Source organism: Desmodus rotundus, chromosome 1 (genome assembly GCF_022682495.2).
Source record: "Desmodus rotundus isolate HL8 chromosome 1, HLdesRot8A.1, whole genome shotgun sequence".
Taxonomy (NCBI): domain Eukaryota; kingdom Metazoa; phylum Chordata; class Mammalia; order Chiroptera; family Phyllostomidae; genus Desmodus; species Desmodus rotundus.
In genome coordinates, this window is record NC_071387.1 from 67014672 (window position 1) to 67040758 (window position 26087).

Sequence of the window (26087 nt, forward strand, 5' to 3'; positions counted from 1 at the left end):
CATCTGTGATATTGGGATGCATCTGGTAATTGATGGCAGTAGTCATCAGTCATTTGGTATTGCCTGTATATCTGTGAACTTGGCCCTGATTTTTTAAATGAGTTGGAAAGAGCTCTTTTTTAATATAAAATAAAAATTCTAAATTACATGAAGCACTGTATAACATGGATTAATAGGCAGCCTTTTTTTCTTTCATACTGGTATATAAGATAATGGTGTATCTTATAATTGATGGCCAGTTACATTCAGTGAAATATGGTATATTTTATAAACAGGAACCAAAACTATTCACTGGTTCTCAATTCTTGTTACTATCCCTTTCACTAGGAGGTAAGAGAGAGTTAATTGATCTAAACTTAATATTCATGGAAATGAGTGGCTTTTATTGCAAAACTGAGACCATCAAGCATTGAGGTCTTTAATCATTTTTAGTGTATGAAATATAAAAAGAAATGAAGGACTGGGTGCTGTGTTTCTCTTTGAGCTTTTCTGGAAACTTCGCAAGACTGACAGGTATTCACAGCTGAATCATACCTTGGTCCCAAGTGCAGGATCAACAGTTGTTGCAGTTGCCAAGTATTTCCATCCCGCGCACACAGAATGGCTGTCCTTGTTGCAGGCCTAGGTTCTGTGCCAGCAGAGCTGGGTAGTGCTGAAGAGCTGGGAGAATGAGATTGAGGTGGTAGGAGGTAATAATATTTACGTATTTATGTAATAAATACTCGTGTAAGAGTATTATCTTCAAATTTGGGCTTATGGGAAAATTTTAGAAATTTATTAGGCTGAAAGCTTGTTAAAGGGCTAAAACCTATGAGAAAATAATCAAGAAATTATATCATAGAGCCTAGAGGAGGGAGAACAGTTGTGGTCAGGGGAGATCCATTGATTCAGATCTGTGTGGGCCATAGTCAAAGATGAGGATGCATTTTCTCCTTCTTTGTTAAGAGCTTGATGAAGCATGAAGTTCATTTAGATGCAAAGATGGTTTTAAAAGCTGTGGAGTTTCTTATTTGTCTTACAATTTCAAGTACCAAGTAATCTCAAGGCATCTTATATTAAGGGACAGTAATTTGAACTGAAAATCCAGCAAATTTCTTAACATTTATGAACCATAGTTTGCTTATTGTGATAAAAATCAGGATAAAAATGCTTACCTTGACGGTTGTTATAATGATAAAAAATTATGTATGTGGACCGACTACCGCATTTTGCTGTCTATAATGTGCTCCCACATTTTTGTGCACATTATACATGGGATTATTATACCCGTGGTCTGTAATCATTATGCCTGTGTATAACATGCATCCTTATGTTTTCCTGAAAAATTTGGACAAGAAAATGTGTGTTATACTTGGCAAAATACAGGTAATTCAGTGCCTTCTACATAGCACGTACTCAGTGACTTGGAATTTTATTACCAGTTGACTGGCATACTCATACTCATATCAACTAGTATTACCTTCAAATGCAATATTTAAAGAAAACTTCTGAGGAAAATGTATTCATTAATTTTCTTTTTAAGGCTGTGGGTCATCTTATTGCTGCAGTCCTAAAGGAAAATGGCTTTTCAGAAAAGATCCATCAATCCACAAACCAGGTGTGTGTTTAACTTTGTGCTTTCATTCTGTTCAGATATTGCCACTGCCTGGATGATATATGCATGTCTTTCCTTTCCTTCACAGCTCAGTTCGCTGCAGAAATGATTTGAAATTGTGAGAAGTATATTGCCCCTTTTTTGTGTGTGCTATTGTTTTCTTCCAAATAGTTAAAAAATTTAATTTTTGACAACAGACTCCAGGAATAAGATATGGAGGGGGAAAGAGGAGTAATTTTATGATTGTTAATGAAAAATACCATGGGTGGAATGAGAATAGACATGCTTTAGAGAAGGTTGATAGGGTTACCTCTGAGGGCATATTTTTGTTTAATGGAGAAAGCGAACATAGTGGCTCCCTTTGCATGTAGGAGATTTTTCATGCTGTAGATGGCCCCATGTGTGAGAAAGTCACCTACCGACAGTTGGAATTGGAGGAAAGATTCTGCACCGAGCATAACGCAGGTGAATGCTCAGTGTTGGAGCAATGCCAGCTTACCGAGTATACATATCACTTGGGTTTCGGTTGACCAGTGTTGTGTATCTTGACATGCTGGTTGGAAATTGTACTTAAGTAGCTGCTCTAAGGTAAACTCTATAGAGAATATAGATGATGGAAATGAGATTTTTTTTTTCACAGCAGAAACAAATTGATTTCCTTTCTCTCACATTCCTTTTGATTAGCTGCTTCAAGTTACATTTCTTTACCGCTTCTGCTGACATGCTGAAGGAAGTGTAGGGGTATGCTTCACTGATTGGCATTTATCTGGTGTTCATATGTAGCCATCTGAATGAACTTTTCTGAGGACCCTAATCTTAATCCTGCCTGTAGTCATATTATGTATTCTGACAAGAGCTAGTGGTTTTTCTTAAACTGCCAGGGTTTATTGACAATGTCAGTCCCTATGACCAGACATTCCCTCTTGTATTAGTAAATGAATACTTACTTCCAGGGAAACACAGTAGTCCCTGAAGGGACAGTTATTTATTTATTTATTTATTTGTTTTGTTTTTCTGGTTTAGTAATAGAGTGATGACATTTAGAACCCTTTGATATTATCCGTACAGGTGAATAAAACATCCCTCTGAATAAAAGGAGTGGAATATAAATATTACTTTCCTGCAGTGACTCTTAACTATATTGTTCTGGTGTAGTAGGACCCTACAATTGAAAAGGCCCCTGGAGCCAGCTACAGTAGGAAAGTGGACACAATACGATGTTGATTTTCATTCTTTTAGTAATTCTTTGGGAGCTGGGGGTTTTAATCTTTTTCTCCAAGTTATATATTTCCCCAATAAACTATTGGAGGAAGAAAGGAAAGAAAAAAATAGTTTCACTGTGTGTGTGTGTGTGTGTGTTTAAGCCCCAAACCAAAAAGATCCCCTGACTGTGTGTAAATCTAAATGGACTTGATCCACAATACATTAAAATATAGGTTTGTCATTAATAGTGAACTTTTTTTTTTTGGTGAGAGGATTATGGGTTCCTGAGAAAGTTATGAAAGTTATAACCTCTGCCTTTACAGGATTTCTCAAAATAAAGAACTTATATTTCCTTACATAACTTTCCAGTGTTTTTCTATGGACGATAACAGATTCGCAGTGTGAGGGTGGAAAAAGTCAATGTCTTTCATGGGCAAACAGTCTTTCTAGGCTTTTGTTGACAGTCATGGAACCAGCAGCCTGCTGGTAGCCAGTCCTACTTTTCTCTCTTCCATCTGGGCCCATTTTGACAGGGACATTGTGTGTGTGTGTGTGTGTGTGTGTGTGTGTATGGAGGGCCGGGGAGGGAATGCATGCAGGTAATAAAGGTTGTTGTTGGTAGAGCAGGAACATTTTCTGAAAATGGGATTGTTGTTGAGGGCTTTGAAGCATTGGTATGCTTTGGAATTCAACTTAGACTAACTGATCTGCTGATACTGTTGGTGTCTGATTAAAGGGCTTGGTTTGGCACTGTGCTAGAACCAAGTCTTAGTTTTGATCCCCTGTTCTGTTGTTTTGCTCAAACTGAGGTCATACCTGTTGGCAGCCAGGCTTATTTTCAGCAAATATACCAGATGAGAGAGAGTTCTTATATCAGAATACATCCATTAACTCTCTTGAAAAACTGACTTTAGTTTATTCTACAAATGCTGTGACAACAGCATCATCTTTGTGTAGGAGAGCTAGCCTACTATGAACAAATTACACTTTGGCGCGTGGCCGGGGTGTGTATGCATTTGTTGCTCATCAGAAGTGTCCTTTAACTACTGCTTTGGTTTCAGACCCCTGCTTTGAACTTGCTCTGGGAGAAGTGTTGCAGTGATAATGTAGTGGTTCGGACTGCCTGCTGCGAGGGCCTGGTGGCACTTGTCGCACAGGATCATGCGGAGTTCAGCTATGTTCTCAATGGGATACTCAACCTGATTCCATCGACCAGGTACTCTTCATGTTTGATCAGTTAACAGTTTAAAGTTTTAGAAAAAAAATTTACTGATTTCCATTAAGGGTCAACATTTACCCTACTTGCCAGTTGTTTTTATTTCTCTTAAAATGTCATGTGGTTGATATTTCATATGTGATGAGAACATGATAGTTTAAACTCTACAGTTTTGTAATTTGTGGGCACTTGCTCTACGTAAGTTTTTGGGCTCTGCTTAAATTTGTCATTGTTCTTTTTTATGAAGAAAATAGCTAACTAGTTTAGAATTCACAACTGTAGTGCAAATTCCTGGGTTACTTTAAGAAAGAAGGTTACCTATAAGCAATACTTCCACAATAGTAAAATTTTATACACCACTGAAAATATTTTGGCATTAGTGCATGTATTAAAAAATAATAGCACTAACCCCTTTAAAAAGTATTTTGTGACTTAGATATGTCTTCCCCTGATTATTATCCAAATAACATAATGTATAGCTTTTTGCATTTGTTTGGTATGATCATATTTATTGCATTCGCGGTCTAAGGTGGTGGAATCACAAGGGATAACAGGGGCATACAGCCTTCTGAGGTGGTTAAACAGGAGCATGTTTGAATCACCCCGTAAGCCTCTATTAAGGAAGAAGAAAGCCTCTCTTGTAAAATACTCCCTGAAAAAGAGGTGCCACTCTTTGCCTCAAGAAATGGTCTCGATCTATACCCTCTCAGTTTTGTCTTTAAGTCATTTGAGTTTCTGCCTCCTCCCAAACATTTCCAGTGTTTTTTACTCACCTTCATTGTAGTATGATCAGAATTGAATACTTAATCTGAATCATAGTCTCATTCTTGGGCAAAACAGTTTTTCTATCAGTCTGTGGAAGATGCTTTCCTGGGCTTGAAGTGTATTAGGCTAAATAACCTCTGGCCTTTTAAGCACCTTTTTTTACAATAATCTGTTCCCTTAAGTCATCTCTTCATATCTTTTTGGAACCTTGATTTTTCTTTATATTCTGCTGTCTATAGTTGTAAGTCCTATCCCTTTAGGTGTAGTACATGCGCTTCCCAAACTACCTCCAGCCTTCTGTTTTACCTGCATTTCCTACCATGAACCTCCTCTCCCTCCCCTCTAGCTACATACACCTGTTCCTCATTCCTGAACCTTTGCCTGTGCTCAGCCTCTGCACAGAATGGTCCTTCTCCTTCTCTTTCTGACTTCTGCTTCATCCTTCCAAACTCAACTCAGATGTCACCTCTATTGCCTAGATACGTCCCTCTTCTCAGCTGGGCTACTTACTCTTTCACAGGATTCTTTTAAACTTGTATTTTCAATTCTAGCACACTTTGACAGAAGGGGACCAAATATTTCTGAGTACATGAGAATTTGATGATGGCTAAAAATTCATTTATTTTCTGGCCTTTTCTTTGTGTGCATGCTGACACGTGTGCACACACCCAGCACACACACACAATCACTTTTAGAAGGATCCTGTTGTCTACCCATTTAAAAAAGTTGTTTCGAGGAGGCTTTTAAAAAGTTAAATTTTAATGTGTCTCTCCTTTTGTAACTTATTGGTCTACCTTAAACAAGCCACTTAGGTTTTGACTTACCCCTTTTCTCAAATGCAGTTAATGGTATTTGTTCCCCCCTAAATAATTTTCAAATGCCTTAAAATTCAAAAATCCACTTACATTGTGTTATACTATTTTTATTTATTTTTAAAAATATTTATTTTTAGAGAGATGGGGAGGGAAGGAGAAAGAGGGAGAAACAATCAATGTGTGGTTGCCTCTCATGTGCCCCCTACTGGCGATCTGGCCCGCAACCCAGGCATGTGCCCTGGCTGGGAATCGAACCTGTGACCCCTTGGTTCACAGGCCAGAGCTCAATCCACTGAACCACACCAGCCAGGGCTGTATTATTTATATTTAAAAGCAAGGGTATTAGCAGCTAAGGGGGCCATGGTAATGTCTCTGACTATGTAAGGGATAAATCAAGGCAGGTTAGATTATACCTTTAATTCTAGAAGATCATGAAAGAAAATTATGCTCATGTGAGATATACTTCACACATCAGTATAAGTTCATCATCACTACTGTGAATATCACTATTGTAAACTGAAAAGCATAAACTTTACTGATAGTGAATCAGCATACCATTTATATATTACATCTTTTCAGTAACCTTAGATTCTTTAAAATTTAAAAATGTATTTTTTTGAATAGACAATACATGGTAAAAAAATTCAAAAGGGTGTATGAGGCTAAGTCTCTGTCTTACTTCTGTATCTGTTTTTCTCCTAAGAGGCAAAACTCTTACCAGTTCTTATACTTTTAAAGGTGTTGAATGTACATGCAACTGAAAACTTATGTGTATATATTTTTCTTTTTTAAAAAATATTTTATTTATTTATTTTTAGAGAGAGGGAAAGGGAGGGAGAAAGAGAGGGAGAGAAACATAGACCGGTTGCCCCTTGCACACCCCCAACGGGGGACTGGGCCTATAACCCAGGGATGTGCCCTGACTGGAAATCGATCCACTGACCTTTCACTTTGCAGAATGACACCCAATCAACTGAGCCACACCAGCCATGGATATGTGTGTATATATATATTTCTAAAAAACCCCTACAGAATTAGTAGTCTTCTAAACACAGTATTCTTTATTTTGCATTTTTCATTGGAAAATATATCTTGGAGATCCTTTCTTAACATACATAATGTGCTTTCTAATTTTTCCATCTACATTTTATTCCATTGTTTGAATGAGCCATTATTTACCAATTTCCTATTGTTTTCAGTTATTTGCAATTATAGGCAGTGCTCCATGCGATAACATAATCATATACATTGGTGACCATTAGTTTTCAGAGATCTTTGGAAATATGGCTAAGATATAGAAGAAGGCCTTAAATTTTATAGTATGCAAATATGGGAATTTTAACAATTGAAGTATCCTAGAAAATTTCTTTTCCATAAATTTTCTTATTGAGAATGTTCATGTTGTCTAAATTGTCAGCCCCAGGGAGATGGTGACAGAATAGACCCTGAAGCTAACCAATTTAATATTTCAATCAATTTGACTGTGTAATGTGTTATGTAGGTGCTAAATTTTCTTTATTGTTGCCAGTGGAAGTAATAATTATATGTGAAAGATTCTCTTTATTTCCTTGGTTTCAAGTAACAGAGTCATGTGGTTTATAGCGATTTCAAAGGCTATATGTTATGTTTTTTTAAAAAGCCAAATGAGAATTGACTTTAAGAAATTAACCTAAATTTAATTAAAAAGCAGGAGATCCAAATACCTTCCTCCAAATGCTGCTCAGGCAGTCTTCTAAGACAGAAAACCTTCTTTATATTTGGGATCTAAAAGCAGAAATGAGAGAACCAAGATGGCGGTGTAGGTAGACACACTGCGCATCCTCGCACAACCAGAACTGATGGAAAATGGAACGGCAAGGAAGTCCGGCACCAAGGAAATAAAAAATAAACATTCATCCAGACTGGTAGGAGGGGCGGAGACGGGCAGCTGGGGCGGAGAGGACTCGCGTTGCCGTGGCAGGACCGAGACTGGCGGAGTGTGGGACAAACGGCGCAGGCAGTCTGACCACTGGCAGACCCTGCGGCCCCACATTCGCGCAGATAATCTGAGAGGGCCGGACTCAGAGTGACGGAGAACGGGGCAGGCAGAGCGGCGGGTAGCACCCTGCGGCCCCACACTTGTGCACAGATAAACCCCGGACGAACAGCAGGGGAGTGAAGCAGACCACATAACCTAGGGCTCCAGCGCGGTGAAATAAAGCCTCAAACCTCTGATTGAAAACGCCTGTGGGGGTTGGGGCGGCAGCAGGAGAGACTCCCAGCCTCACAGGAGAGGTTGTTGGAGAGACCCACAGGGGCCTAGAGTGTGCACAAGCCCACCCACTTGGAAACCAGCACCAGAGGGGCCCAGTTTGATTGTGGGTAGCGGAGGGAGTGACTGAAATCCAGTGGAGAGTACAACAAGTGCCATTGCTCCCTCTTGGCCCCTCCCCCATGTACAGCGTCACAGCGCAGTGACCAGCGTTACCCTGCCCTGGGGAACACCTAAGGCTCTGCCCCTTTAAGTAACAGACGTGCCAAGACAAAAAAAAAAAAATGGCCCAAATGACAGACACTTCAAAGCTCCAGAAAAAATACAACTAAGTGAGGAAGAGATAGCCAACCTATCGGATGCACAGTTCAAAACACTGGTTATTAAGACGCTTACAGAATTGGTTGAATTTGTTCAAAAACTAGATGAAAAAATGAAGCCTATGCTAAGAGAAACAAAGGAAAATGTACTGGGAACCAATAGTGATGGGAAGGAAACTGGGACTCAAATCAATGGTGTGGACCAGAAGGAAGAAAGAAACATCCAACCAGAAAAGAAGGAAGAAACAGGAATTTGGAAAAATGAGGAGAGGCTTAGGAACCTCCAGGACATCTTGAAACATTCCAACATCCGAATTATAGGGGTGCCAGAAGGAGAAGAGGAAGAACAAAAAATTGAAAACTTATTTGAACAAATAATGAAGGAGAACTTCCCCAATCTGGCAAAGGAAATAGATTTCCAGGAAGTCCAGGAAGCTCAGAGAGTCCCAAAGAAGCTGGACCCAAGGAGGAACACACCAAGGCACATCATAATTACATTAGCCAAGATGAAACAGAAGGAGAGAATCTTAGAAGCAGCAAGAGAAAAGGACACAGTTACCTACAAAGGGGTTCCCATAAGACTGTCAGCTGATTTCTCAAAAGAGACCTTACAGGCAAGAAGTATTCCAAGTCATGAAAGGCAAGGGCCTACATCCAAGATTACTGTATCCAGCAAAGCTATCATTTAGAATGGAAGGGAAGATAAAGTGCTTCTCAGATAAGGTCAAGTTAAAGGAGTTCATCATCACCAAACCCTTATTATATGAAATGTTAAAGGGACTTATCTAAGAAAAAGAAGATAAAAAATAGGAACAGTAAAAATGACAGCAAACTCACAGTTATTAACAAACACACCTAAAACCAAAACAAAAGCAAACTAAGCAAACAACTAGAACAGAAACAGAACCACAGAAATGGAGATCACATGGAGGGTTATCAATAGAGGAGTGGGAGGGGGAGAGAAGGGGGAAAGGTACAGAGAATAAATAGCATAAATGATAGGTGGAAAATAGACAGGGAGAGGGTAAGAATAGTGTAGGAAATGTAGAAGCCAAAGAACTTATAAGTATGACCCATGGGCATGAACTATAGGTGGGGAATATGGGAGGGAGGGAGTGGGCAGGATGGAGTTGAGTGAAGGGGGGGAAATGGGACAACTTTAATAGCATAATCAATAAATATATCAACCCCCCCAAAAAAAAGAAAAGAAAAAAAAAGAAGATAAAAAATATAAACAGTAAAATGCCAACAAAATCACAACTATCAACAATGGAACCTAAAACACAAAAACAAAAACAAAAAGGAACTAAGCAAACAACTAGAACAGGAACAGAATCAGAGAAATGGAGATCACATGGAGGGTTATCAGTGGGGGAGTGGGAGTGGGAGAATGGGAGATAAGGGAATGAGAAGCCTAAATGGTAGGTACAAAATAGACAGGGGGAGGTTAAGAATAGTATAGCAAATATAGGAGCCAAAGGATTTATATGTATGACCTATGGACATGACCTAAGTGGTGGTGGGGGGATGCGGGTGGGAGGGGGTGTGTAGGGTGGAGGGGTATATAGGTGGGAAAATGGGAAAACTGTAATAGCATAATCAATACAATATATATTTTTTTAAAGTTAAAAAAAAATAAAAGCAGAAATGACTTTGTCAATTGCTTGTGCTTCTTGGCCGAGACATTTTGAATCTTCAGTTTCCAGTGTTCAAACTTCTACTTGTCTCTGGAAATCTCTTCTTAAAATAGAGGTTTATCGGAATCTAGAGGCACCTTGGGAACAGAACTGCTCAGTTTGATGTAGAAAATAATTCTAAAAATTTCTTTTCATTTTGCCTACCTACAAGGCTAACTAACATCCTTCAGGAACAGACAGAGATACAAAGGGAGAGAGTGCTCGTGCAAGATGGAGATGGGAGTTAGAGAGTGATGGTTAGAAGCAGCAGCCTTCTGTGGAATGGAATAGGTATTTAGAGAATGTAGCAGTTTCTGGAACTTTCTCAGCATGGTAGTAAATGTTGAGGTAGGTGGAGGTGGGCCAAGGGGGTAAATGGGACAGAAAGAGACTTTGCTTGGGGCGATGGAACATGAAGCAGTGTGCAGATAATGTTTTGTTGAGTTGTACACTTGAAACCTGTATGGTTTTGTGAACCAAATGTCACCCCAATAAATTCAATTAAAAAAAAAAAAGCTGCTGGTGCAGCCACTGTGAAAAACAGTATGGAAATTCCTCAGAAAACTAAAAATGGAACTGCCTTTTGATCCAGCAATTCCACTGCTGGGATTATACTAAGAATCCTGAAACACCAATTCAGAAGAACCTATGCACCGCAATGTTCATACTGGCACAATTTACAATAGCCAAGTACTGGAAGCAACCTAAGTGCCCATCAGTAAATGAGTGGATCAAAAAACTGTGATACATTTACACAATGGAATTCTATGCAGCAGAGAGAAAGAAGGAGTTCCTACCTACCCTTTGCTACAGCATGGATGGAACTGGAGAGCATTATGCTAAGCGAAATAAGCCAGGTAGTGAAAGACAAATACCATATGATCTCACCTATAAGTGGAACCTAATCAATAAAACAAACAAACAAGCAAGCAAAATACAACCAGAGACATTGAAATAAAGAACAACCTGACAGTAACCAGAGGGGAGGGGGGAGAGGGATAATGTAGGAGAGAAGGGGAGACGTTGTGAAGGAACACGTATAAAGGACGCATGGACAAAGCCAAAGCGGGGTAGGATTGAGGATGGAAGGTAGGGATGGGATGGGAAGGGAGGGAGTGAGTGGTGGAGGGAAAAATGGAGACAACTGTACTTGAATAACAATAAAAAAAAAAAAAAGGTTGAAGGAAAGATAGAAGGAAAAATCAGTGAGGTAATCTCCTAACTTTATAACCTGCCCCTTAGCCCTTTGCAGGTCTAGTCTGTAAATTTCTTTTAGAATATGTATGAAACATTCCACCCCCACTCCTCCTCCACCCTTCCACCCCTCCACCACCACCTCGAATCTAACCCACATTGTATAGTCTAACTTTTAAAAAAGATTTGACATTAGGAAAGCGCTGGTTGTCTAAACTTCAGGGAGTGGCTGGGAAAGTGTCTGGAGGCTCTGTTTGAGAGACTTCCTTCAAAGGAATAGCTTGATGTCCAATAATGTTTTCGGTTCAAAGCTGAGGCTACACTGAAACAATTGTAAACTAGTTTTTATAGCTTCTCTAAACAATGAAATGGATTTCAGAGGTCAAAAATGTTCTTCTAATCAGTCAGGAAATTTGAAAAAAGATCCCTAGGGAGGGTGAAGGAAAGAAGGGGACCACAATGGCAACATAGTAAGGAAATCATTTGCACCAGTTAAATGTAAATTTTGAAGTTAAAACTGAAATTAAAGTGAATGATACATAGTAACATGTACTTTTCTTGTCCTTTAAGGAACTGCTTGGTTTAAGTTTGGATAGTTTTTGGTTTTGCTTGTTCGTTTGTTTTTACATTGTGTTTATCCTAAGAAAAAAAATTCGTAAAGCAAGTTTCCCCATTTTTCTTAGATTTCCTGCCCCCTTAACTGTGTTAGCTTCTAGAAAGCTGATGCAGCCATTGTTATAGTTGCTTAGTAACGGGATTGTGAATAAAAACCATACTGTCCTGTGGAAACAGGTATTCAGTTTTCGATATTGAGATGTCATGACAGCCTGTAATTTTAGTTTAACTGCTGCCCCCTCCCCCACCGTCAGCCCCTTCTTTTAACAATGTGTTTGGTAGAACGGTTATGCTCTAGATAAACGAGGCCAGTACTTGATTTGTATGTCTTTTGTGCTTTCAAACAGGGAAGAGACCTACAATTTACATATTTGGGGAAATAAAATGTACTAAGGTATGAGAGGTTAAAGCCTGTTTTCTGAGGTTCCTAAAGTCTAGTTCTTAATGAAATTTTGCACAGGGTATTAAAAATGCCCATTGTGTGTCCTGACTAAGGCTGATAGTGAGTTCTTAATCATGGGTTGCTAAAGGTCCAGTTTGGTTAAAAAGTGATTCTGAGAACTATTTGGAATTAAGATGTAGGGTAATTTAATGAGAAAATTTTTGTCTCTTTGGGTCTTTTCTTATATTGATGACCTTGTTCCTTGGGGACACCTAATTGCTTCATTATCATATAGAAAATGGCTAGCAACTAAGGAGACACTATTTGTATCTTGTACTCTTAAGGCTTTTCTCCATTATTTAGCTTCTGTATCTTTTTTTATTTGGCAGGAAAAGAACCGAGGAAGGGTGACTTTGTGAGGTGTCCTCCAAGGTGTCCTCTAAGGAGGACAGTTGGCCTCTTCCCTCTGCAGCTGGGGTGTCATGGTGGTTTTCAATAGCTGAGATGGTTTCAGGGCTTAAATCTGCATTGATTGGTATCACTGCTTGTTTAAATCTTACCTGAGAGTGACGGGATTACTAGATCATGTCTGCTTTTCTACCTATTCTTTTAAATATTCCTTTAAGTTGTTTAGCTTGTTTCCAGATGTTCTCTTTTCCAAGCCTTTTTCTTTCTCTAAAAATCTCAGAATCTCTCTTAAATTTCAGCTCATAACCAGAAAAGTAATTCTAGCCAGTTTTATTGTCTAGGACATTCTGCCCTTTTTGTCTTTTAAGTTGGTTGATCTGGTTGAAAGCTTTGTTTGTTACAAAAATCTTCCAGTCACGTGTTTATGCTAAGCCATTTCCAGGTGATTTAAGGGAAGAACCTACTGAGCATGTGACTTTTATAATGGAAAAATGTCTCAGAAGGATCAGGCTGTTTTCTGGTACTTAGAGGACAAATGAAGGTACAGAACTTTCCCAAGCACAACTAAATAGCATTACATCTCTTAGATTTTTTTTTTGAAGAAGCATTATTTTTTTGTCATTTATTCAAGTATGGGTTCCTCAGAATGGTTTTTTTTTTTTTAACTTTTATTTCCTTCTTCTCTTCCTGGCTCTCTTTTCTCATATAATTTTTTCTAATAAATTTAGAAAATGATTTGACCGTTAATCTAGTGTTTACCATTCTCTAATTTGCTGGTGACTTACTCTGCTTAAGGCTGACAAGTTATTTTTTCCCGTTAAAAAGGGACTTGGCCACATTCTCCCCATCTGTTCCCATAAATGCCCCTTTTGGGGATGTTTATATCATCCTCTTCAACCCTGTTATTCTCATCCCTGGTCAAAAATTAGTACGGGTACGTCCTTGTACCTCATGTTTGGAATGTCTCGAGAGCACAGACCCAGGAAAACCTCAAATTATTTGTATTCAAAAGGAGACTGAAAGGAAATACAGGAGAAGTGCTTCGTGTTGTTATCAAATGAACCCCACACAGAGGAGACCTGATACATGCTATTCATATGCACAATAGCAGTTGTGCGATTTCTCTAGTGAAAAGCAATTTTTTGGGTGGTGTTTTTCAAGAATTTTTCTAGTTTATTTTTATTGTTTACACTATTACAGATGTCCCCATTCCCCACTACCTGCCACCCTCGTACCCACCGCACTTTTCTGGGTGGTTTTATTTAACATAGTTTGTATAACTTGACCAAAAAGTATTTTCTTTTCTCTTTTATTTATTTATTTATTTTGGAATATTCAGTGTCATTTTTGACCCACACCCCTCTCAGGATAAGATCTGGGTCTTGGCTCTCATGCCCAGTAAAAATTGAGGTTCCATTTTGCATCATCTCTTGCCACTGTACTTGTAGCTATGGCCTGACCTTTTCCTTTTCTCTTTGAGGGTTCTTGAGTCAATTCTGCTTTTCTTGGCACCCACCCAAGGGAGGGCTTGTTGCAGCTGAGTTTTACTGAAGGGCTTTTGGCAGCAGGCTCCTGAGTGTGTAAGGACTCTGGGTGACAACTGACAGAAACCCACTTGCACTAGTTTGAGATAAAGGGGCTTTTTTTTTTTTTTTTTTATAAAGGCCTGTCCCAAATGAATGAAGAACTGTGATGCCTCTGGACCTCAGGAACAAATTAGACACAGGCTGTGTGTTTTTTCTCTATTAGGGCTGACTTCCTCTGCTTCCTAGTCCGTGGCCACCACCTGCTCCTGGGTTAATATCTCTTATGTACAAGAGACAGCCACATTGCGGTTGCAATTTCTTGGTCACATTTAAAGGTGACCAAGGCTGGGACCCAGCATGTGTGAGGTGTCTACTCCTGGACCAGTCAGCTCTGCCAGGGGCTGTGTGTTAGTTTTCCAGGGCTGCTGTCACAAATGACCACAGACTTGGTGGCTGTAAACAACAGAAATTTAGTATTTCTCAACTCTGGAGGCCAGGAGTCTAAAATCAAGATTTTAGCAGGATTGGTTCCTTCTGGCTGCAAGAACCTGTTCCATGTCTTTCTCCTAGTTTTTGGTGGCTGCCTGAAGCCCTTGGCATGTGGCTACATGACTCTGATCTCTGCCTTTGTCCTTTTATGACCTTCTTCTCTGTGTGTCTTTGTATCTCAAATTTCTTTCCTTTCTCTTATGAGGATACCAGTCACTGGATTTAAGACTCACCCAGGATGATCTCATCCTGAGATCTTTAATTATATCTTCAAAGACACTATTTCCAAATGAAGCTGCAGTCACAGGTACTGGAGTTAGCACTAAGATGTATCATTTTGCGGGACATAATGTGACTCTCTACAGGCTGTGTCTTTATTGTATGACCATATGAGTGCTAGGATCCCTTGTATAGTAACTGTACAAATAAGGAAGGAGTGGCATTTCCCAAAGCAGAGAAGAGGAGACTGGGACACTATTCCTGAGGAGTCTTCTGCACTGGGATTGAACTTGGGGCAAAGCCATGACTTTGGGAATAGGTATCTCTCAGCCTCTCTGCTCAGCTCTAGTTTTGAAACATAATTGTGCTCAAGTATGAGTGACTAATATTAGATTTGTGTTGTTCTGACAGGGGTAGAGGGTAGAGAGACTGAGTGGACGGAGATTCACTGTCAAAGATAGCATACTTGTTTACCGTGATGGCAAGGTGCCGCCGTGTTTGCTACCAGCATCATCAACATTCTCATCATCCTCTCGAATATTTTTTTGAACGTGCAAATTATCTCTCCAAACAGCAATAATGATAGAAACAGCCGTTGCCTTGGTTGCCAGGGGAAGGTAGATAAAAGGAAGAAAACAGCTTGGAGTGTGACACACAAAAACTAACCCAGAAAATTTCAGAAAAAAAGGGTGTTATAAAGAGGAACTCTCCCTATGGTTTCTAAACCTTTTAATGGAGAATTTCAAAAGTATGCAGCATAGTGTTAGAAACCCTCCTGTTTCTGTCACTGAGCCCAACAGCCATTGGCCTGTGGCCAGTCCGGCTCCCGCCGCAGCCCCATCCAACTCCGTCCTGCCCATATTCTTTTGGAGAAAATCCGAGACATTGTATGATTTCTTCTGTAGATATTTATGTGTGTAGCTCCATTTTAAACACGTAGTGACGAAGGCGTTACTATACCTGGTGTGAGCGTGCATAATGTTTTCAATGTCCAGTCAGCCTTCAGGTTTCTCATTACCTCATAACTTTTTTTTTAACAGTTTGTTTATATGACCATGTAAATAAGGATGGGTTGTTATGTCTCTTACATCTCTTTTAATATATAGGGTCCACTCCTCACATCTGTCTCCCTCTATCTCTGTCTCTTTTTTTTCTTACAATTTGTTGAAGAAACTTGGTTCTTGGCAGAGATTTCCATAGTGCGGATTTTGCTGATTATATCGCCATGTGCTTTAATTTATTTCGCTTTATATCCTGTACATTGAAAGTTTGCTTCTAGAGATTTGATGATACTTAAGTTAAATTTTTGTTGTTGTTGGGGGTGACAGTTGGGAGAGGGAAGAATTCTTTGTAGGTGGTAGTGTGTTCTTCCATCAGTAGGCACGTAACATCTGATTGTTAACTGTTGATGTTCGGTGGCTTGATCCATTGATTCATTAGGAGATTCAAAATGGTGAAATGCTAATTCTATCATTTTTTGTTCACTTATTACCTGAAATATTGCTAGAAAGAGAACCTTACCCAAACCTACTGTTAGATTAGTTATTAGTACAGTTGGTATGGGAAAGGGAGGTTATATATCTGATTCCTTTCTCTTTAGTAAATAAAGGGAAAATAAAGGATCCTTTATTTTATTTACTTTAGTAAATAAAGGATACTTTTTAAGTATCCTTTAGTGGTGACTAATTCAATTTTAAATAAAACCAGATTTTATTTTATAAAGAATTATAATAAGCTCATGGATTTGAAGAATTGATGTGTTTTATTCCTCTTTTCTCTTTTTTTAATGATTCTTTGAAGCTATCTTTTCACTCTTTCCAGTGAGTTTGTTTTGGACCCATGCTTAAGAAACAGCTTGAGAGAAAGGGAGAGGGGGAGGGAGAGGGGACAGAGAGAGATCGAGAGAGAAAGAAATTTAAGTAAACTTTAAAAAATCCTATTGCTATTTAGTAATTTTCATGTGCAATAAGTAATTTAAGAGGGAAAGGAGTAAAGCAAAATAGTCCCTTCCCAAGGGGACTTCGCGCAGTTGCTCTAATGTTTAGTCCCAGGAACCATTTAGGAGTGAATTCTCAGGGTGGTGAATTTAGCCGAGTGCTGGGCAGTCGTGACCACAGGAGTTATATCTCTATTTACCGTGCTAAATATTTATCTTTTACTTTACTTATTTTACCGGTAGTCTTTTAAAAAAATATTTATTGATTATGTTATTACAGTTGTCCCACTTCCCCCCCTTCACTCCCCTCTGCCCTGCACACCCTCTCCCACCCACATTCCCCTTCTTTAGTTCATGTCCATGGGTCCTACATATAAGTTCTTTGGCTTCTACATTTCCTACACTATTCTTACCCTCCCCCTGTCTATTTTCTACCTACCATTTATGCTAATTATTCTCTGTGCCTTTCCCCCCTCTCTCCCCTCTCACTCTCCTGTTTCCCCTGTTGATAACCCTCCATGTGATCTCCATTTCTGTGGTTCTATTCCTGTTCTAGTTGTTTGCTTAGTTTGCTTTTGTTTTGGTTTTAGGTTTGGTTGTTAATAACCATGAGTTTGTTGTCATTTTACTGTCCATATTTTTTATCTCATTTTTTTAGATAAGTCCTTTTAACATTTCATATAATAATGGCTTGGTAATGATGAACTCCTTTAACTTGATCTTATCTGGGGAGCACTTTATCTGCCCTTCATTCTAAATGAAAGCTTTGCTGGATACAGTAATCTTGGAGGTAGGTCCTTGCCTTCCATGACTTGGAATACTTCTTTCCAGCCCCTTCTTGCTTACAAGGTTTCTTTTAAGAAATAAGCTGACAGTCTTATGGGCACTCCTTTGTAGGTAACTGTCCCCTTTTCTCTTGATGCTTTTAAGATTTTGTCCTTATCTTTAATCTTGGGTAATGTAATTATGATGTGCCTTGGTGTGTTCCTCCTTGGGTCCAGCTTCTTTGGGACTCTCTGAGCTTCCTGGACTTCTTGGAAGTCTATTTCCTTTGTCAGATTGGGGAAGTTCTCCTTCATTATTTGTTCAAATAAGTTTTCAATTTGTTGCTCTTACTCTTCTCCTTCTGGTACCCCTATGATTTGGATGTTGGAGTGTTTAAAGATGTCCTGGAGGTTCCTAAGCCTCACCTCATTTTTTTGAATTCTTGTTTCTTCATTCTTTTCTGGTTGGATGTTTCTTTCTTCCTTCTGGTCCACACCATTGATTTGAGTTCCAGTTTCCTTCTCATCACTATTAGTTCCCTGTACATTTTCCTTTATTTCACTTGGCATAGCCTTCATTTTTTCATCTAATTTGCCACCATATTCAACCAATTCTGTGAGCATCCTGATTACCAGTGCTTTGAACTGTGCATCTGATAGGTTGGCTATCTCTTCATTGCTTAGTTGTATTTTTTCTGGAGCTTTGATCTCTTCTTTCATTTGGGCCATTTTTTTTATCTCGAGGCACCTGTTATATAGTAAGGGGAGGAGCATTAGGAATTCACCAGGGTGGGGTAAGCCACGTAGCTGCGTTGTGACGCTGTATATGGGGAAGAGGTCTAAGAGGGAACAATGGCGCTTCCCCCGCTACCCACAAGCAAAGTGGGCCCTTTTGGTGCTGCTTCCCGAGTGGGTGGGTTTGTGTACGTTCTAGGCCCCTGTGGGCCTCTCTAATGACCTCTCTTGTGAGTCTGAAAGTTTCTCCTGCTGCTGCCTCAACCCCACAGGTGTTTTCAGTCAGTGGGTTGAGGCTTTATTTCCCTGAGCTGGAGCCCTGGGTTGTGTGGTCTGTTTTTTGCTTCCCAGTTGTTCCTCCTGGTTTATCTGCACGCGAATGTGGGAGACTGCCCGCTCTACTAGCCGCCGCCTTGCCTGCCCTGGTCCTCCAGCCACCACCTTGCTGCGAGTTCTCTCTGTCCCGCTGCCCATCTCTGCCCCTCCTACCTGTTTGGATGAATGTGTCTTCTTTAACTCCTTGGTGTCGAACTTCCATACAGCTCAATTTTCTGTCAGTTCTGGTTGTTTTTTGTTTTTAAATTGTTGTTGTCCTTCTTTTGGTTGTGCAAGGAGGCACAGTGGGTCTACCTACGCCTCCATCTTGGCCAGAAGTTCGGGAGTCTTAATTTGTTTGAATGTTGTAAGTACATGGATTAAGATGTATTAAAAAAATCTAAAAGCAAAACAAAACACCTGCCTCTCTCTCCCCAGCAGGGTTATTTCATTGCTTGATAATACAAAAGCATTCTATATCAATTTTATCTTCCTAGTATTTCCAATGCCCTTATTTGCTAAATGTGTAATTCCTAAAATGAAAGGCTCATAACCACAACTAATAATACCATTTGTATTTGTTAATTTAGTAATAAACTAACAAATTTTAATAATAAAGATATCAGATACTCTAATTTTAAGGTTCATATGTAAACTCATGTAATTGCAGAAGTAGAAATTACCTTCAGAGGTCGCCTCTGTAGTCAAGCAAGGCAGAACCTTAGCAGTTTCGTCCATCTAGCCATCTGTTAATTAAACATTTATTGGATATTTCCTGTATACCTGTGCTAGGTGCTATGACATCATGGCGAGGAAGGCAGACATGGTCATTGCACTCATGATGTTTTTGGCTTACAGGGAGAAATTGACATAATTATAGTTGCACAGTTACATAGTAAACGGCATCCTTGTCAATGGTCATAGAGTATTACATAGTATGGATGGGTCATATTTTACTCTCTATTAATAGTCATGAATTTTTTTTTGATTTTTTAAAAAAGGTAACAAATGCAGTGTAAGGTATTTTTTTCAGGTGTATGAATGGATAATTTTTTTTAAGGGGGAGTTCTTAGAAGTGGAATTTATGGGAAAAGGGATACATGTATTAAAAGTTTTTATAGGCACTGCCAAATTGCTCTCCATAAAAGCTTAACCAGTGTATACTCAACACAAAAGTGCTTATTTCCCCATTCACTCATCAACACAGGATATTATGACTCTTATTCTGTGATTTGCATATCTGTATTCTCTGCTTATGTTTCTAATATGATTTACCTTATTTTGTTGCTTTTCTTGTTTTATGGATATTAAATCTTTTCTCTGTCATATATGTTATAAATATTTTCTCTCAAACTATCTCTTATTTTTAACTTTGTGTTTTCTCTCCCCTGAAAACGCTTCCTATTAACTTTGCTAAAACTATCTGGAATTTTACTTACAGATTGTCTTTTTTTTTTTTTTTGGTTCTTTTCACACCTCCCTACCAATTCTCTCTTAACAATTGCTTTAATTTCATAGCCACATTAGAAACATGATAAAGACCTTATTGTAAGTTCTTCTGGTATTCACTTTAATCAAAGTTCTTTGTAGTCTACATCTATTTCATCGATTATTTTTTATGCTTTATCTTTAAAAAAATAAAAGCTTTGTACAACCACCCTTTAAAAGTGTACAAAGCAGCAGTTTTAGTATATTAACAAAACTGTGCAATCATCATGCATTATCTTTTAACTGGAGAACTTCTTTAAGAAAAATTTATAGTGTTATGTCTGAAAAGACTTCTTTTGTCATTACACATTCCTCTCAGTTGTTTGTGGGTAGGTTTAGATTTATTAAGTTACATCAACCTTTGCTGATAATTCTATATCCATCAGTTCTTTCAGTGTTGCAGATGAGAATTCTGATGCCAAATTAGAAATTATATCAGTTTAATGGTCTTTATTTTATAGATGTCATTTAAAAATCTGAGAATTCATAGGATTTTCTTTATATCTTTGGATTTGAGAAATTCTAGCAATTAATTTTTTCTGGTATCTTGCATAATACTTGGTAATAATCCTTTCAATTTGAAGATTTGAGTTCAGCAAAAATTTCTTCTATGCTTTCTTTGACTTTTGCTTTTTCAGTGTTTATGTTTTCTTCTAATTCGTTATTTTGATTTTCAGCACTATTCAAACTATTATAACCTCTTCTGTTAATCATACAGAATTCAATAAAAATGTTTAATTTTGTAAGAGCAGATCTCAGGTACAGAGTAGCAATGGCTTGAAAATAAAAGAGGGTTTTGTGAGGCGAGATGGAAAATACTAGAAATTAGGGTAGGTTTATAGTTATTTTAGGCTTAATTCTTTAACTGAATGATTAAAGAGTAAAAAACTTTACAATATTTATGGTACAGTTATACATACTAGATTATCACAACTTTTTGAAAAAATAACCAGGTACTTTATTGACATATTTTTATTTACTCTTTAAAACAACACAAAAGCTGGGCCTATTTTTGTAATTCTAATTTTACAGATGAGGCTGTGAAGGCTCCTTAGGTGTTAAGTGGTTTGCCCAATATTCCCTAGCTAATTAGAATTAAAGCAAGGATTTACATAAAAATCTGAAATCATTCCACTCAACCCACGGGGAATGTTTAAATAATTTAAGTAGTTATTCAACTGAATTTAAGGTAAATGTGTTAGTACTTGAATAGTTCTGTATGTGACTTAACTGATACCATATCTTTAAAAAATCATAATCTAGTAATGCTACACTCTTACTTAAAATACAGTAAGGACACAGTTATTCACATGGTAAAATCTGGATCTATAAATAAGACCAAGCAAGACCTAGGTTAAAGGTTAAAAAAGTGAAGTTCATTCGTCAGCCTCAGTGGTTCTGTGAACTCCCTGGAATTCGATGCAAATATGATGTGTGTGCTTGTCTCTGGGATTCTACTGCTTTTGTAAAGGGGTGGGTGGCCCATGTTAGTTAAAATTATAGGTCTGTTACCTGCCTCTCTAAAGCTCTAGTCATATGACAAATAAATTATTAGAAAAGGAAAACCAATCTAGTTTCACGTACAAAAAAGGATTATAGCCACATTTTATTGTTTTATTGTGCTTTACAAATGTGATTTTTTACAAATTGAATACAGGCCCCTCCATGACAAGCAAAAAGATTATGACCCTCTTTATTGTGGTGGTTTTGAACTGAACACACAGTATCTCTGAGGTATGCCTGTATTTAATGAATCCATATTTCTTGGAAGAAATTCAGCCAGAAATTCAATTAACACTGATCATCTAAAATGAATACCATTTAAACTAATCATTAGGCCCAAGAGAAGTGGCTTTATGTGGTTACTAGGTACAGCCTGGACTTTCTCCAGGTTTATGTAAGTGGAGTCATTTTAGCTTAAATCAGACATTAGAGCTGATTTCCAGTTGCATAAGCATGAAGGCTAGAATCTAGACAGGGACACTTGTGAACATGTAGTGATCCTCCGACCAGTGCAAACCGAAGTCAGCCCCCTATGACAGGTCCCAGCCAGATACTGCAATATGGAAACTGCTCACTCACTCTGATGATGAGAATTTATCTGCTAAATATAGCTGCAGACCTGAGATTTCATGGTGTTGTATAACATCTAGGCATAGGCCTGGGTCAGAGCCATAAGGTTTGTACTATTCCGAGGAACTACTTTGCAAAAAGCAAGACTGCAACCCTGAGGCCTGGGGTGTTAGCGTTAGCGAATCTCTGTATTTGGAGGAGTCAGACTGTCCTGAAGCTCTGAGGAGCCTCTGTAACTCTGCCCTGTATGACTAAGTCCAGACATTCATACCCAGGAGTGGGTGCTTAATAAAGGGTTTATAGAACAATTATGATTTCCATGCAGAAGAATCTCCAGGTCTTTGTAAAAGGAAGTGTGAAGGGCTGTGAAGAGCTAGAGGATACACTGGAAGATACCATTCCTTAAAATCCAGTATCCTCAGCTACAGAATGGTTTTGATGCTGTAAAAGTGAGTGATATGAAGAAGGAATTTATTCTAAAAGTTGGGATGTTGAGATATCTTTTTTCCTAAGCTTTAGAGGAGGATTATTCTAGAAACTCAGAGTGTCAGTAGAGAAGGTCATCAGAAGAACATGAGCAACACCTCTATTCCCAAGGAAAGCTCAAAGAGATGCCGTGCAATGGGAGACAACTACAGTTTATTCCAGTATTTTTTAAAATTACTTTTTAATTGTATTGAGTCCCAGTGGGATTCACTGGCCATAGAGTACCATGGGATTGACACAATACCAACGTAGGGTATGTGAGGAAAGCTAAAGCTCTGTTTGACATCCACCGGAGAACACGTGCAGGAGAGAGAATCTTAGGGGAAAGGCTTTATGCAGTGATGAGACAGACCTCTGTGTTCACCAGAGACTCCACACAGGAGAGAAACCATACACATGTGATAGCTTTCACAAAAGATGCATTCATGACACTACATTGCATGTTGTAAAGATTGTGGAAAATGCTTCAGTTGCAAGGGGAACCTCAATGCTCACCAAAGAACCTAGGTAGGAACTAAATCGTATGAGTGTCTACAGCAGTGCGGGGTAATAGAAATGTAATGGGAGCCACAAATGTGAGCCACATATATAATCAAAATCTTTCTAGTAGCCACATTAAAAAATAAAAAGAAACAGGTGATATTAATTTTAATAATGTATTTTATGTAACCCCACATGTCAAACTATTATTTCCATATGTAATCAATATAAAACATTAGGCATGGCTATTTTACATTCTTTTTTTGTGTCCTCAGTCTTTTAAATCCAGCATGTATTTTATACTTACAGCACATCTCAATTTGGATTCACCACATTCTAAGTGCTCAGCAGCCCCATGTGGCTATTGGCCTCTGTATTGGACAGCATTGCCAAGCCTTTGGTCAGTTGGAAAATTTAATGCCATGAAAGAGTACACTCAATAACACCTCACTCAATAGCACCAACAGACATCAATTACTTAAGTCCACGTCCTCGTCGTAGCTACAAAATACGTTAACAGTGATTTGTAACTTGCTATTATTCTGCATAGCAAATGACATAATACGTGGTAAGCACTTAGAAGAATACTTAGCATACAATCAGTGGTCTGAAATATTAACATACTATGTTAATATGTTACATATGACTAAAATATAATTAATTTTTTATTTAACAAATATCTTTTCTTATTTCTAGAATTTCTTTTTAGTTCCCAGGAAGATCTTATACAAAAAGGGCAGGGTAACATGGATGAATCTGGAGGGCATTCCGCTCAATGAAACAATCCAAAGAAAGACAAATAATATGGTATTACTTACAGGTGGGATCTAAATAAAAGAAAAAAAGTTGAACTCCTAGAAAGTAAGGTGGATGCCAGGGACTGGGTGGGGGGGTGAAAGAAATGGAAAGAGATTGGCCCAAGGGCACAAACTTTCTGTTATAAGATGAGTAAGTTCCCAGGATCTAGTGAACAGCATGCTGACTGTAGCTAACAATGTGGTATTGTATACTTGAAATATGCTAAGAGAGTAGATTTTAAACATTCTCTCACACACACACAAAAATCAATAAATGATATCAGAACAGTTATATCACTGTATACTTCATTATATTACAAAAGGGTTAAATGAAAATATAAAATCGATAAAGAACTAGAATAAGTATTATCATAAGTTGGGAGAATGTGAGCTGACTGGGAACCTGCAATGTGGGAGGGACTGCTGATGCTCCTTTGCTCTCTTCCACCTGCTTCCCCACCTTCTTCCCGTCCCCTGACTGGACAGAGGGCACAGCTAGAGGAAGAGAGTCAAAAGCCCTACTTTACTGACATCTCTGTGGTTCTCTATTGACTATTGCAGTTTTTGTATTTTTAGAGAAAAGTAGCCAGGTGAGTCATGATGTATTAGTTAATTATGGCAATCATTTCACAATGTACAGTACATATATCACCTTGTACACTTTAAACATGTTATAATTGTATTTGTTAATTTTACCTCAATAAAGCTATAACTGGAAAAAAATCCCATTGTGCAATTAAAAATATTAATCATAAGGAAAAAATAAAACAAAAAGTGTAGGCTATTTTTCTTTTTGATGTATTATCCTCCTGCCTCTTACAGGAATAAGGAAAAAATTTAAAGTTTTATTCCCCACTCCCATTAACTTTGTTTTAATGGGGGTTGTTCTGATTGGTCCCCTGGCCTACTGTTTTGAATGGCTGATTTATTTCATGTCTTGTTACTCATATGTCTGCAATAATAATTCATGGTCTGCTAATATTTATAAATGAAGGATTTGATTATTCAGCATGGGTAACTGATGTGGTCACTGCCTGCAATTATGCAGGCTCATGTTTGTTTCTCCTGATTGATTTTCCCCCGAGTGTGTGTAGGTAGGTGATTGATAAGTTGGTGGTTTGATTTTTCAGCCCTACTTCTCCTTTTTGGGAGCTGTCTGCCTGTAGGCCTCTCCTTGGCCGTGCTGTGGAATGAGCTGGGTGGCTACTGTTCAGTATGGGTAGCAAGTGTTCAGTTATTTAAAAATGGTAAAATTAAGCATGTCATTAGAATATTTGCTTTATATCTATAATATTTAACATGGTGTCATATGTTTTTTACAGGAATACACATGGCTTGTTAAAAGCCATTATGAAATTATTACAAATGCAAGCTGTTAAGGAAGGACAAGCTGGGGAGAAGAACATTCAAGATATATATTCAATTAGGTAAGCCTTTTCTCCTTTCTTTCAAAACATGGTTTTTATTGTGTGAATTGTTATGAACTGAGACATGCTAATCCATTAAGAATTAGTTATTTCAGAGATGAGCAAGTGTACTTAAGGCAGGAGGGTAAACTTTCTCACTATGAAAAATAGTAGGAGACTAGCAAAGGGTTATTACCCAGGGATAGGTCAGTAGTTAGGAGCCTTGATTTACCTTTTCCTTGTCATCTATAGAATATAACTTGGTAGAATTACTTTAAAAAGAAAAACCACACAGCAACAATTAAAGTGAAATACAGTGGATTTTATGGGGGAGTTGTGGACAAAAGATAGCATCGTACTTATTTGTGAAGGTGACTTTAACCGTTGCCTTGAAGGTCCTAGAAAGCCATTTCTTAAGACAGGAGCTCCCATCCAGTGAACAGAGTACCCCAGAGGATGCCAGTAATCAATACATCTTGTCTTAGGAACTCTGTTTAGTGATGCATCCAGAAATGCCTGCTTCAAAAGAATGAGAACATGGGGCCATAAACAAGGGTACTGGTTCTTGGTGGAAAATGGCTTACACAGGCTGACAATTCAACAGGGAAAGTAAAAGATACATGAGGATCCTCATTGGCTTGAGCATACAGCACCTGCAGTTCTGAGCATTGGATACCACAGAAATTCAAAGCTGAGAGAGAGTCTCTCCAAAATGTTGAGTGGTGCCTACTTAAGGTATATTTACAGTGCTTTCCTTTTGAGAATAAGTCAACAGTGTCTCTCTTTTTTTTTTTTTTTTTTTATTGTTATGCAATTACAGTTGTATGCCTTTTCTCCCCATCCCTCTACCCCACCCCAGGTGAACCCACCTCCCTCCCCCCTCTCCACCCTCCCCCTTGGTTTTGTCCATGTGTCCTTTATAGTAGTTCCTGTA

At 38.4% G+C, this 26087-nt stretch overlaps 1 protein-coding gene across 3 annotated transcripts in view; it reads left to right on the top strand.

Moving 5' to 3' along the window:
* The window catches only part of FOCAD (focadhesin), a 320136-nt gene that overhangs the window by 39616 nt on the left and 254433 nt on the right, over positions 1 to 26087 (top strand). For all 3 annotated transcript variants that reach the window (XM_045193625.3, XM_024558416.4, XM_045193626.3), the window contains exons 3-5: positions 1523 to 1597; positions 3859 to 4013; positions 25070 to 25174. In XM_045193625.3, coding sequence (XP_045049560.2) covers positions 1523 to 1597; positions 3859 to 4013; positions 25070 to 25174 — 335 coding nt within the window. The remainder of the gene's footprint in view (positions 1 to 1522; positions 1598 to 3858; positions 4014 to 25069; positions 25175 to 26087) is intronic.